Raw genomic sequence first — 14412 nt, 5'->3', positions numbered from 1 at the left:
CCTGTTCCTCATCCGAGTTTGGATCAACTATTCAAAGGGCCTCCATTAGAGCCTGTGTGTGTTATTACGCTGGACAAACTTTCCTTGACCTTGACGTCGGCCGACGCAGCCCACATTCCATTACACATCAGACTTCATCTATTTTTACTTCTTCATCCTTTTTGGTTGCATCAGCTTCACCATCCAACCACCGCACCTTCTACACCAAGTTGTGTGACATCAGTCAAACACAAACGGAAACAACATTGACAAAGAGACAAGGTGATGTGTGTAGTCAGGGAGTGAAGATATTTGTGAACACTGGCAGTCACCACCAAAGCTTTTTGTTTGCTCACTGGCGTGGCCCGGACATCAGAAAGGACAACACACACACACACACACACACACACACAGACACACACTGTTCCCACTATGAACTGGTAGTAAAACCTTGGTGTTTTCATCTGTTGTCATGAAGCAACTTGGAAACAGGCGACCGGGCTCGGATCCAACGAGTGCTTAAGGTGTGTATGTAAACACTGGAGGCCAGAAATAGAACCGGGGCCACGCTCTACTGAGGCTGAGGAGCCTGCAGAGACGTCAGAGTCCTCAGACCTCAGGACGGCGTGGCACCGTAACTCAGACGAGCACGGCTTCATTACACAGGGCAAGCAAGAAGTGGATTTACAGGATAAATCACAGAGGCCACGTCAGACCCACATGTCCAAAGAATCAACGCACACACACACACTGCTGCGGGAAACTCTCCAAAAACTACACAAGTCCCTAAGTTTGTTTCCTTTGTTAATGATGCACTTATAAGGACTTGGCCGAGTGTCAGCGGGCCCTCCACAGGTCACATGGTCTCACACACGGATCTAAATGTTGGTCAAGTTTTTATAAGATTCTGAGTTTATCTTGTCCAATCGTTTATTTAGCTTCACTATTTGATTTATAATGTTAAATTGAGGTTAAGCAGATTTTTTTGTCATGTACTATAAACAGTCCTCATCAGTTCTCTACTGCACCAGCAGGTGGAGGCAAAGATCCACCGACAAAAAAAAAAAAAAAGAGGATCTGATCCTTTATAGAGAATTAGATTTTTGAATTCCGTCAAACAAAAAAGCAAAAGAATTCTTAAACATCTACACATTTTATTATGAAAATAAGACAGGACGTAATTCCAGCACATCTTTCCTTCTATCATGCAGTAGAGCGGATGGGACACACATGGAGAGAGGGTTGATGCCGAGAGTCTCTCTGCTACACCTGCAGTTCGGTTCTTCGTGCCCGTGCGGTTCTCAGGACGCCACAGTGAGGAAGTGCCGCAGACCACCCACGGTCGCTAATATGAATATGACGCATGATTTACAGTATCAGTGTGTGGCTCACTGATGAAAGAGTGACTGTGGGAGGGGGGGTCTGGATGTGTCGGTGTGGTGTGTAACCAGAGGCTTCTCTTGATGAAGTGCGTCCGTGCTCACTTGGCCTCCTGAGCCTTTTTGGCGCTCTGCTTCTCCTTTGCCTGGTGAGACACACAAAGGTACTTTCATCAGTATTTACACAGAGATCAGACAATAATACAGAATTTATTACTGTGGCTCCTACACCCATTTAGGAGTGATGCAGCATTTGCATGCTTCTCCCTCTAGAGCCGGAAAAGACTTATGTGCATTCTCTATCAAGTCATAATTTTGTTAAGTAGATAAGCAGCGTATAATTGATGAAAGCAACGAATTTAACAATTAAGAAGATCGAGACCCAGGTGATGTTCCTGCTGAACAAAGGCTTGTTCGATCAGAGATGTTTTTGAAGTCTCTGGAAGTTCACTGACTTTATTAATTTGACAAATTGTTCAAGAACTTTAAAGAGAAATCAATGATCATCAATGAAAGACAAATGTTGAAGGTATCAAATGTTTTCATGTCATGTTTCAATCTGCATCAGAGGCTGAGAAATGTAAGTTTTTGTAAATTCTGTGAGCTCTTGAGGAATCCCTTAGGTTTTAGGTATTCAGTGCCTTAGGTCTGACCTCTAGTGGACAATATAAACATTGCAGCTCTGGTTTTAACAAAACATCTTAGATCAGTTTCATTACGTCTGGAATTAATTTCAAGGTTCACAGGAAGGAAAGGTCATTTATTTAGTCTTTTATTAATTGTCCCTGAATGTCTTTAAAAAAAAAAGCCTACAGTAATAAAAAAATATAGAAACGTGTGAATGTGAATATACCTTCTCCACCAGGGGTATTAGCTGCTGGTACTCTGCCAGTGTCTTCAGAAGCTCCATGATGAAAGGAAGGTAGTTGTGCTTTCGTCGAATGTTTTCAATCTGCAACGACAAAACCAACACATGAATTTATAATGTACTGGTTTATTAAGAGGGAAAACTGTACTCTCTACTTCTAGTGTGAATACAGAATGCCACAGTAGGGAATGCGGTGCTGAGGAGAAACCCACCTTATATCTTTTAAGTTTCTGATTCTCCTCGTCAATGAGGAGCTGGTACTTGGCGATCTCGGACTGGATGGAGCTGAGGAACGTGCTGCTCTGGTCTGTGTCCATCGGCTCGTCCTGGAAACAGAGGGGGACACAGGTTTCTATACATACAGGACATATCCTGACTATTGGGAACGGGGGGAGGGGAAGATAACAATAATCAGCACTCTGCCAATGCTCTTTTTGATTAAACGTAAACCACTCACATTATCCCATTATCAACTTTGTCAAATTGACACTTCACAGACGTAAAGGAATAATGGAGTGCCAAAAATCTCAAAGTTTAAGACATGGTGAAGTAACCGAAGAGAGAATAACTTTTATTAATCCTATAAATGCCTTTTTAAGACCCTGTAGAAACCCTGATGCACGTCCCAGACTTGAGTTGATCACATTTATTCCTCTTAAACACACAATCTGAGAAGTGTGTTGTTACTGACCTCCAGTGGTTGAAGGGTTAACCCTGCAGGACTAATGTGGATGTGTATTTAAGGCGTGTGTGAGGTCATCACTAAGGTGTGATGTGCTACAGGTGGAGCAGAACCTTGTGTCAACACCCAGTAATGACGAGGGTGTGGCATTAGCTGTTAATCTTTAATCTCCCTCTTGCACAATACACATGTCGCACATTATCCTGAATATATCAAAATTGTGCATCGTTTTTTCCACATGTATTCTACTAGTTGTCATAGAGTGCACATCAGTACTGTTAGGTGAGGTAAAATATACTTGCTTGTACCAAATCTAAACTTGTCTTTGGCTCCAGGCCACAGCATCACATAACATATAGCACAAAAGTGCACACACACACAAATACATCAAACATGGCAGCTCCTACAAAAAGAAACCCTGCTATAAATGTCGAGTGTGGGCATCTAAAGGGAAAGAGACTGTCCTCCTACTAGACAGCAGCTCTGATCCAAACTGGTCCGACCCCAAAAGAGAACCAACCGACCTGAGTCGAGCCGGATGCAGTGAATGTAGCTCACGGTGAAAGTCTCCTTAAATAATTGATCCTCTGTTAAAGTCTCTAAAACAAAGGTTCTCCACATGATGACGCCATGTTAGTGAGCCGTCAATATGAGCACCTAGATATTTATATCTATACATCAAAATGTATGGACTCATTTGTCCTACAGCTGGATGGATGCAGACACTGCAGGTGCATCTCAGTCACCGTTCCTTCCATTCGTTTTCTAAATGTTGCATCTCAGGACAACACTGCATCATTACACATGTTTTTATCAAAACTAGAAAAGGCTCTGATGTGAGAAACATGACAGGTGAGTGCACATAGCCCCCAACTCACCATTATCTAACTCACAATTATCTCCAAGCAACCACAGCTACCATCTTTAACTTTCTGTAAGCTGACAAGTGATGCATTTCAAATGTGGACTCCCGCGGAGAGAGCGCGAAACATAATAAATGATTCTCTGTCATTTCCGCGCTGGGTTCAGCTCCTGTGCTGCCACTCACCTCGGTGAGCTGAGTCTGGAGCTCCGCGATTTTCCTCTCGTAGATCATCTTTCTGTCCGACACGATGGCCATTAGGTTGAACCGGATCTCTCCCTCGCTGTACCTGAGGAGGAAAACCAAGTTCAGTGAGAACAGAATGATAAACGCTGAGAAAACCAGAGAAGTATTCAGCTGGAAGAAATACAAGTATTTACAGACTGAATCTAAACTTTACTATGCTGAAACTCTAATAAAGGGCTAATAAATCATAAAGAAATAAAATGTGTCGATGAAACAATATTTCAATTAATTTCTGGCATCAAAGTCCAACCTGAACATACAGCAAATCACTGCTGGGTGTTTTAAAATAAAGTGAAAGATAAAAACCACGTAATTGCTCGGAGCCCAACATAATTAGTCCCTGCATATGGCTGCAGAGGGCGCTGTTGCTCACTACACGTTACATAGTGTTCCTTGAACCCTGTGCACTTTTTTCTCAATTTTTTCTATAGACACAAAGATAATTACTTCTGTATTCTTTTCTCAATCACTGGGCGAACGGCACTGATCCAGTCGTCCTGGGTGCAGGCACCTGGAGAAACACAGACGGGGATGAATGAGACTTCAGGAGTCGGTTTATACACAACCACTTCCATCACACACCGTTCATCACCATCATAAAAACAGGCAGTTTTAGGGGAAATTGACCGTGGCCAACCAGCCCAGTATTCAGCTGTGCACAGTGGGGGCCTCACGCAGAGGGACTTTAAGCATCAAACTGAAAACTTAATCCGATAAAAGAAAAAACAGCAGACACTGATGTTCTCCTGCTTACCGAGGTCAATTGGTCCCTCTCGAAGTCCGTCCAACTCGTATAGTCGTCCGTTCACAGGGACGTAGCTCACGAAGTGGAAGGCGTCCTCGTCCTTCGCTGACGGCTTCGCATCGAATTCAAACATTTGCTGTCTGCAAACATAGAAAATGCAAAAGTACTGAAGTGGGAATAATATCTGGTCTCGCGTATCAATAAAAAGTGTGATGTTTTAACTGTTAAATGTAATTTATCCTCAATTATAAATGTTATAATTCACTGAGATGCTTTGTACAATAATATGATTGATCAACCAGAACCCAACGGATTTATTGGATAAATATTGTCTCATATGACAAATCGTTATCGGTTTGTTTGACGATATGTGAATTAACAGTTTACATAAATAAAATTATGTTTATTGATTCAAGTTCTGTATATTAGGGTTGTGTTCTTCAGAGTTTAACTGTAAAATACATTTAAATACATACACAAACATAAATATATACATATAATAAGTATTGCAATACTCCTAATATCAGCATCAGCCTCCTCAAAAATACATATTGAACAGGCATAATTGAAAATCAGCATTGATAGATTATAGGACTGACCAATAAATGAACTGGTCTTGTACGTGTAATATTTTGCAAAGCGTAAACTGGTGCGTTAGCGGCAAATGGGCCAATCGTGTTTCTCCTAGTGGGAACGAGGAGCTAAAAATAACATGAGGCCAATCAAACCTCCCGTCTCCACTTGGATGTGATATGAACGGGAGCTTACCTGGCAAAGCTGTTGTGAACTTGTCGGATCACTTCAGAGTTGCTGAGAGCCAAACCTTTCATCTGAGGAGAGCGGGAGATGCATGATTAGAACACTGACTGTGTAACCCCCGGGCTTAAAACATACTGTGGGGGGGAATGAAACCCTGCATCCAGCTAATTCTACATTCATCAGCATGTTAATTGCAAGATAATCACAGTTAATAATTAAAATAGATGTCGTATTTGTTGCTTCTATGCTTATTAATGTGTAGATTGTCATAAAACTATTTCAGCCTTTGCTCAATGTCCCTTGCGAGATGTTGGCATCATTACTTCCATGTCTAGGTAGGGACATTTGAGTTTTTCCAAACTGAACAAGTCGAGCATCATAAATCAGAACGTTCTCCTGAATATTAGTGGAGCACGTACTAAGTCATCACAGTTTTACAGGTAAGAGGATAAAACTGTCTGCTATAGATAGAAGGGAGGATGTTGTAGAGAGTTGTGTAATGAGTTTCTCCTCCGAGGGGGAAAAGCAGTACAAGTGATTTTTTAGGGGAAAGAGCGATGAATAATTTAATAGTTATTATATGAATTTTAATGTTCCCGACACTGAACATAAACTGGGAAGGTTGAAAGATAAGAAACAACAACAACAAACACGCAAAGACCTGAAAACAAAACATCACACAATTCAAAACAAAGCCACAGTGTTTTTGGAATCAAGACAAAAATACCGTGAACATACAGCAGCGTCGAAACTCTGTGAGAACTCTCTGAACTCTGTCAGTGTGTCTCCGAGCAGCATGTCGGAGTGGGAGCAGTTGAGCAGAACGCTGACAATCGCCTGCGTCGCACAAGCGTTGTTGATGACCTGAAAACAGACACACACACATTATACAGGTTATTGATCCTCTCGGAGAAAGACAGCACACTTTAATAATCTGATTTTGTGGTTTAAAATTTCTACCAGTGCTCTATTTTTTGGCACATCGGCAAGAGTTGTTTAAAATCTAACAATCGAAATGTTAATGCTTGTTTCCATATGAAGAAATATTTTTGATTGTGTAAAACAGAGACAGTGTTTTTTATTGTTTCATGTCAACACTAAGTTTACTACAAAAACAATACGAAAGGTTTTGACACTTCTTTGCAAAATATTCAGTTTCTATCAGTGAACTTCAGTGTCTTATGTGTAATACAGTTACTCTTCATATATATTATTGTATTCTATTCATATATTTAAATTTGTTTAGATTGTACGTTTACTTAATCATTAACTTTTACTGATGTTTCAACTTTCTACGATCCCCTTTGCTGCCATTTCTTTGTATTCATGTGTTGCTTCTGCTTAGTGCTTTTAATTCTATTACTGCTTAATGGGACCTTGGCGCCAAGTTTGGTTCCCTCTTACGTCCATCATTGTTTTGAATTGACTATAAATCTTGGGACAAATCTTATCTACACTTGCCTGTTTTGCAAAGAAGATTTGGTCGAGTCTCGAGTCCTGGACAATGGAGCCTGCCGGCTCTTCGCCCGGCTGCCACTTGAACAGGAAGATCAGGCCGTGAACTGGTCTGGGGAAGAGAGAACAGATACCATTACGTTAAGTCCTGTCATCACTGGGATTGTAACGGTGCACACGTCAACTTACTTCAGGTTGTCAAAGTTCTCCGGCTCCATGCTCCAGATCTCCTCCACCTGGGAGCCTTTGCAGCCTGACGGGGACAAATGAAGCATCAGACAGTCAGTCACACTTTGGACACGAAGGTGAACACAACCTGTGTGTTAGTGACAGTCTGGTCTTCGTCCCCCATCAAGATATAACACCTGTACACTGTTATTGTTTTTATTAATTGATCTTCACTGTGTTGTTCTGTTGTTATTGTTGCTCGTGTTTAATTGTTGCTGATTGTGTTTCTTGTTCTCAGGCCTCAGTGGGACAATAGGTCCTGATTTCGATGCGACTGCCTGATTAAATAAAGATTAAATAAATAAATACAATACAAGGTTTATCACCCGCCGTGGTTTTGAACGCTGAGTAATGCTAGCCAGCTAGCTAGCCTGAGTAAATAAGCTAAGCTAGCCCAAACACTACATGCAACTTCCATGAGAAAACAGCGTCAGTGTGACCGTTAACAACACACGTGCTCTGGACTACTTCCCTTTCATGCTGCGTGGATTTGTTTACCTCCATTTCCACGCGTTAAGTCAACGCTTGCTAATTTGTACGCTGTCGTTAGCTGCAGAGCAGCTAGCTAGCGCCGTCGCATTAGCCGCTCGATGCTACATTGAATGAGCGGCTAACCCTTTTAGCTCCGCGCAACTCACCGAAACCTTTGATGAGCTCGGTGAACACCCCGGGGTCGCTCTCCATCAGGCACCATTCTCCCGCGCTGCCGGCCATCGTTCACGGTGTAAAGTACGAAACAGAATTCACGCAACTGCGCGCATAAAACCAGATGCTAACGTGCTAGCTTAGCGGCGGTCCCCGTTAGTCAGGCTAATTTAACCGAGGGTGCTGGGGTGACGTCAGATCTGCGACGCAGACAGCGTGGGTGCGCTCGTTTTTACTCTACAGCGCGCGCCGTTTTGTTTACAGAAAATTACTCCCGGACATCACCGATAAACTTTTTTTTCTAAACAGAAATAAAAATGTGTATTTAGAGATTAAAGCGAATTGAATTGTCTTGGTCACGGGTATTTATCCTTTGAAATATGACTGATATCCGCCCTTCTGCACAGAAGTGGTGAATAAATGAAGCACTCCAGCAAAGACGCTCAGAAAAATAGCAGTTTCATATTTATTAAATATCAGAATACATTCAGTTTATTCAAAAACATAATTTCTCTTCATACACATGCCCATTATCTTAAATATTCATCACATCGAGCAGCATCATGATTCCTGACACACTAAATAACCACCTACCTAATTTGAAATGAAATCTCACAGCGACTGAAATGGAAAATGTTTTCGACAAGCAAGTAAAAAACACAAAACGACTATATGATTTTCCATTCACAGTCTATGCAATTAACCAACATTTCATTTTTCAATTAGATATGTTTTTTTTTAAATGCTGATCACATAAAAAACAAATCTGTAGTTATTTCAGTGTGACGAGGCATAAACAAATTCCCTCAAAATCCATAAACAGAGTGCGAGTCAACACTTTGGTGTGTTCACTGTTTGATGACGCTTGAGCCCGGAGGTCGTGCTTGTTCGTGAGTGTAATATGGTTAAAAAACAAAGAACCAAAAAAAAGAGATTTGAAGTAGTTCTCCTATTCACAGGCTGTGTTTAAAATATGGCAGCTTTAACAATAGTACTGTAACATCCCTGCATGAAAACATATGTGTTTTAAACATGAAACATGCAATGCACTTTGATAAATACATAACAGGCGCACTCAAGCATTGCAAAACCTGTCTCAGCAGATCGAGCAAACAATGAATAAATACAGGATTGAGAGATATGATAAGAACGGTTAGTCATTTAGCGAACTGGCCGCTGGCGGAGCCCTCGGCGCTGGAGCAGCAGGGAGCACACTGTTCGATCAGGGGCACCAGCCTCCCCTGCTGGTGGAGCTGTTTGGTGTCGGAGCCGCCGCCGATGCAGTGTCCGTTGATGAAGACTCTCGGCACCTGAGCACACAAATCACGTCGTGACATGGACACAGTGTGAATGACTGGTTCGATGACTGCCTGTTGCAAATAACAATCTGGACGAGATGTCATTTGTTCTGTTGTTTATCACATGAAGCTATTCTGAGTCACAATAAAAAGCAAATTCTTGGCTGCAGCCCCAATAAAAACCAGTGGATGACAAGGCAACCTTTATTTATTAGATGCTGATAGCGCAGACTGTAAAGTTACTTGAAATTGACATGACATGAGATTCTTACCGTTCTGGCACCGGTCACCTGAGCTAAGGCCTCTTGCAGTCTCCTCCCGTCATTGTGTTCATCCAGTTCGACCACTTTGTAGGTGGCACCGATTTCATTGAAGACGTTCTTGGCCATTTTGCAATAAGGACAGGTGGTCTTGGAGAATATCACGACACAGTTCTGTGACACCACTTCCTGAGAACGCGGACAAAAATAAGATTTCAGTAAATATGAACAGATCACAGAAAAATCACACAATGGGCAAAGAGAAGATAACCATTCTCTCCATGGTTAACCTTTGGTAAGTGAGTACACTTTGGTACAGGGTAAATCAAATAAATACATTTTCTAGATGTTACAATTAAAATGTAATCCTCACTTCATTTTACAGGAAATTTTGAATTAATAAATCAACCACAAAGTTCTTGGACTCAGTATAATGTTACATACAGTTTATTTGTTTTTCATAGCTTTGGGGTAGACTTTCAGAAAAGCATGAGAACAGGATGGATAGATGGGAACAAACTGACAAGAGCCATCAAGCTATACCAACTGAATAAGACGCCAAGGAGAGGGGGTGAACTGAGGGAAATCAAAATATGGAATGACAAGGGAATAACCGAATAACAGAAATTTCAACATTTAGTTTTAAATGCCAAGTTTATCTGACACAGACATTTAAAACTAGGTTGTAATAAGACTCTGAACAGCCGGTTGTCCCCCAAGGTTTTATCAAGTTTCTAAAAGGTGTCAGATCTCCCAGCATCTTCTTACCTGAACATACTGTACGCAGGATGAGCTCGACAGACTCCCAGTCGTGGACGATGTAAAATTCCCCATTCTGAAAAAGACAAATCACAGCATTGCAGTCTACAGTCTAAAGCATTTGGTCTTTCTTTTACATTACTCTACATAAGAATCCACTGAGCTAATTTACACACAACAAGCATTAACTGAAAAACTCAACGGTAACCTTATAAGTGAGGAGATTTCATAAGAAGAGATGAGCTGAAGGCTAATAATTAGCATTAAAATAATATCTAACTGGAGGATAACTGCTGGTCTGAAAATACTCATGTCCATAGTTCTGGTATAATGAATACCACGTTGTAAGCAAGCAGCGTACGATGCCTGGTCTGCGACTGTAGTGAGATTTATTTACTGGTAATCCAGGATTAGGAGTAATCATGCTCCTCACTGTCACTGGTAATTGGGATTTGAGATTGAGATTTGACACCTTGGTGAAGTTAGTTTAAGGTTGGATGTATTCGTTCCCTCCAGTTCATGGAGTATTTACCAGGGACCGTATTTACAATACAGTTCAGCATTTGTTTGGAGTAAGTGGGTCACATGACAAGGAAGGTATTAAAAATAAGATTTTATAAATATTCATATAAATAGAGGATGGACTAATATCCAACAATCAAATGTCAGGTTTGTCTTGGGGGAGTTTAAAAGAGCGGATCCTTTTTCAACAACTTCCAACACACTCCTTGCAGTGTGTAGTTTAGTTTAGTGTGTAGAGTTTAGCGACATCTAGTGGTGAAAGGGTCATGCTGCAGCTGAATACCCTTTACCTCGCCCTCCTCTTCCAAAGATAAAAAAAGAGTACCTGTTGTAGCTTCAGTCGTCATAAAAACTCAAAAGCTGTTAAAGTTTGTCCAGTATGGGCTACTGTAAACAAACATGGCGTCCTCCATAGGGATGACCCGCTCCTGATTTACATTTAAAATGTTTCTTGAGTAAAGAAAACAATAATTCCTACAATTTAGATGAAACACACTGATTATCTGATATTCATTTCTGCCAATAGATCCCTTTCATATAAATCTTACATACTGGACCTTTAACCTTGTTGCAGTGAATTTCACCTTTGGACTCTTTTTTCCCTAATCTCTGAAAAACGCGGCATGTTAGAGAGAGAAATCAATGAGTGACTCGGATGTGGGTCGTGTAGCACTTATCCTTAACATTCTGAATGAAATGTTATTTCTTAGAAAGCAGTTGATAGCACACCGACCTGTGGTTTACATAGCAGCATATGACATTGTTTATATATATATAGGTTTGTATTTTTTAGTAAAACTATCTCGAACAGTTAAAATATTATTCCTGATCATAAAAGTCTCAGAAGATTATTGTCATTTTTTAACTTGATATTTGGATCCACATGACATGAAAGCCATTTTCTGCTGTAACAATAGTTGTCGCGGGTCCCTAAAAGTGAAAACCCTGTAAACCTGAACATCCAACTTAAAACTAACTTCTTACGTGGTTGAGCGTCTGACCAAAGCTCGTTTAAAATACGTCAAAATCTAGAAAACCACCCCAGTTTAAAAATAACAAACTTCCTTTCACGTCACTGCAGTTGTTAAAAGAAACCAAATCACTTAAGAGTGAATTCAGCATCACTGTCATACAGCTCACAGAAATGGTTTCAACTAAAATCCAAATATTTGTGATTGCTTCGCAGTACCTGGAACGTGACCGTTATATCTGAGCAAACGATGACAGTGATCAGAGACTGCAGAGATAAATATTAACATTTTGAGCAAATAACAACTCAGTGATGGATCATATTTATGCCGAATTCCCCTAAATAACCTATTGAATTGTGTAGATAAAGACAACAATACGTTAGTTCACAAAAAAGACGATGAAAGTGAATTAAACTTTAAATTACGTGAAGTTACGCTAGGTAAACATGTGGCAGTGGAAACACGAGTGAAACATCTGTGAGCCCAACACTGATCCTAGAGCTGTCGAATCATGCACTGACGTGAACAACGTGTTTTAAACTTCTTTTAAACTTTGTTCTAATGATCTCTAGATGGATTGTTTCCTAGCTAGCTATGTTTGTAGTGAAGCTAGCGGGTATGACCTTCGGCAGCCGGTCCACGCCAGCCTCGGGAGGCTTCCAGCCCGAGACCACATGGAGACAAAGTGACACACGGCCAGAAAGTAATCGAGCTGTTGACCTGGGTGGAACATGCGGCGACGGGACAGGAAGCTCTGCACTCACGCGCCAGCCTTTGTTGTTAGCAGCGGTCTGTGGCTAACGCTCAAAGCTAAAAGCCCCACCTGACGTCACCAAACGGAAGCGAAGCAGCGTCTGACGCAAGCACGTAACGTCGTCCTGAGTACAACACACGTGACCCTCGGAGGTATTCCAGGCGCGCGAGCCCAAGTGTGTACGTTCATTGTGACGTCACATGTAAACAAAAGACACGTGATAGAGCTAGAGAGAGAAAGCTCGATCTAGAGCTAGAGCGGGAGCGAGAGGTATACACAGATAAATAGATAGATAGATAGATAGATAGATAGATAGATAGATAAATAGATGGAGGGATAGATAGATAGATAGATAGATAGATAGATAGATAGATAGATAGATAGATAGATAAATATATATATACACAGATAGATAGAGAGAAATAGATAGATAGATAGATAGATATAGAGATAGATAGATAGATAGATATAGAGATAGATAGATAGATAGATAAATATATACACAGATAGATAGAGAGAAATAGATAGATAGATAGATAGATAGATAGATAGATAGATAGATAGATAGATATAGAGATAGATAGATAGATAGATAAATATATACACAGATAGATAGATAGATAGATAGATAGATAGATAGATAGATAGATAGATAGATAGATAGAAATAGATAGATAGATAGAGATAGATAGATAGATAGATATGTAGCCCTTGCTAAAGTAATGGGTGTATTTGCATTTTTGATAATAATATAATGTACAGATTCATAATTCATGTGAAGTTTATTGTGTATTCATGTGTTTAAAAATGCATAAATATGGTTAAAATACAAAGGTTAAAAAGTTTAAAATCTACATGAAGTATGTGTTAAAAATATAAGTTCATGTCATCTCATGTCGTGTTCTAAAAGGAAAAAGAAGCTTGGAGACTCCGGCCAATCGCGGGAGCAGTCGGACGTGAGGGGGTGGGATTTAGACTCTGTGGTGGTTCCGGGAAGAAAGCGGGGAAGAGAAAAAAAAAGAAGAAAAAGAGAGAGACACGAGTTAGCCCAACCGCGTCGAAGTTTTTTTAGAGGCTGAAAGCTCTTGTTTGTAGGTCAACGGACTGTTACCTGATAACAGTCTGATAGCCCTGTCAAGAGGATCTGCGCCCTCTGGTGTGGACGAGAGCTGTCGGACGGAATCGTACGAGTGGACTGTGAGTTTCGGCTGCGCCTGCCGGCGAGCCGCCATCCCCTGTTTCCCCACGGACTGTCGGGAGCGTAGGGACTGTTGTCGGGAGCCGTGAGTAACTTGTATTTGCACGTGCCTTTTATTTTGCTTTCAGAAAGCGAAGCGGCCAGTGTGTTTTGGGCCTCAACGCACACGAGCAACGGAACAGGCCTGCAACGGGGTTTTGGGATAGCTTTTCCCAGACTGTTGTGGACTGTGGTGTGTGTGTGTGTGGGTTCATTGCATTATTCGCTGGCTTTATGATTTAAAACGGGTATCATTTCTGTTGAATGTTAATTGTATTGTCACTGAACCCAAGTGATTATTGCCTATTTTTATTTGTCTATTTTGAACTAAAAAAATCCTCTAACTAAAGAAGGTATTTACATTTAAAGTGCTATTGTGTGTGTTTTTCATTTACTAAATTCTTATTTTATTTATTAAGCAAAAGAAAAAAGGGAATATCATAAGTCTAACTCGGGCCCCGCCCCATAGGTACATGAGACGGGTGTTACAGATAGATAGATAGATAGATTGATAGATAGATAGATAGATATAGAGATAGATAGATAGATAGATAAATATATACATAGATAGATAGATAGATAGATAGAGAGAAATAGATAGATAGATATAGATAGATTGATTGATAGATAGATAGATAGATAGATAGATAGAGAGAAATAGATAGATAGATAGATAGATAGATAGTACTATGGCTCACTTGTGGCCCAGATCTGGCGAACAGGAGCGGATCGCCCAAGTGCCAGATAACCTTCCTCAGTCATC

The 14412-nt window shown here is 40.7% G+C and overlaps 2 protein-coding genes across 4 annotated transcripts; both read right to left on the bottom strand.

Moving 5' to 3' along the window:
• Positions 1–1113: 1113 nt before the first annotated feature.
• On the bottom strand, positions 1114–8042 carry uchl5 (ubiquitin carboxyl-terminal hydrolase L5). The gene is made up of 11 exons (XM_053430415.1): positions 7842–8042; positions 7165–7228; positions 6982–7087; positions 6259–6384; positions 5530–5591; positions 4771–4901; positions 4464–4527; positions 3957–4059; positions 2439–2552; positions 2212–2310; positions 1114–1504 (listed from the first exon to the last, which is right to left on the bottom strand). The coding sequence occupies exons 1-11, from the start codon at positions 7915–7917 to the stop codon at positions 1460–1462; spliced, it is 990 nt and encodes a 329-aa protein (XP_053286390.1). The 5' UTR covers positions 7918–8042; the 3' UTR covers positions 1114–1459.
• Positions 8043–8290: 248 nt separating this feature from the next.
• Positions 8291–12519, bottom strand: glrx2 (glutaredoxin 2). 3 transcript variants are annotated; one of them, XM_053430395.1, is made up of 4 exons: positions 12379–12519; positions 10175–10241; positions 9419–9595; positions 8291–9158 (listed from the first exon to the last, which is right to left on the bottom strand). In XM_053430395.1, the coding sequence occupies exons 2-4, from the start codon at positions 10238–10240 to the stop codon at positions 9006–9008; spliced, it is 396 nt and encodes a 131-aa protein (XP_053286370.1). In that variant the 5' UTR covers position 10241; positions 12379–12519; the 3' UTR covers positions 8291–9005. The 3 variants fall into 3 exon arrangements, with proteins under 3 accessions (XP_053286370.1, XP_053286369.1, XP_053286371.1); XM_053430394.1 differs by having other exon boundaries at positions 12282–12515; XM_053430396.1 differs by having other exon boundaries at positions 12423–12501.
• Positions 12520–14412: the final 1893 nt, after the last annotated feature.

This window comes from Pleuronectes platessa, chromosome 9 (genome assembly GCF_947347685.1).
Source record: "Pleuronectes platessa chromosome 9, fPlePla1.1, whole genome shotgun sequence".
In the NCBI taxonomy this organism is placed as follows: Eukaryota; Metazoa; Chordata; class Actinopteri; order Pleuronectiformes; family Pleuronectidae; genus Pleuronectes; species Pleuronectes platessa.
Note: the sequence above shows the minus strand (reverse complement) of the source record. Positions and strands in the feature narration are given on the sequence as shown.

Coding starts and splice junctions, on each gene's coding strand:
- uchl5 (XM_053430415.1), bottom strand. CDS start 7,917: ATGGCCGGCAGCGCGGGAGAATGGTGCCTGATGGAGAGCGACCCCGGG. Junction 2,311..2,438: donor AGAAACTTAAAAGATATAAG/GTGGGTTTCTCC, acceptor TTGTCGTTGCAG/ATTGAAAACATTCGACGAAA. Junction 1,505..2,211: donor TAATACCCCTGGTGGAGAAG/GTATATTCACAT, acceptor GTGTCTCACCAG/GCAAAGGAGAAGCAGAGCGC.
- glrx2 (XM_053430394.1), bottom strand. CDS start 12,391: ATGTTCCACCCAGGTCAACAGCTCGATTACTTTCTGGCCGTGTGTCAC. Junction 10,242..12,281: donor GCGTGGACCGGCTGCCGAAG/GTCATACCCGCT, acceptor TGTCTTTTTCAG/AATGGGGAATTTTACATCGT. Junction 9,596..10,174: donor CCTGCGTACAGTATGTTCAG/GTAAGAAGATGC, acceptor CCGCGTTCTCAG/GAAGTGGTGTCACAGAACTG.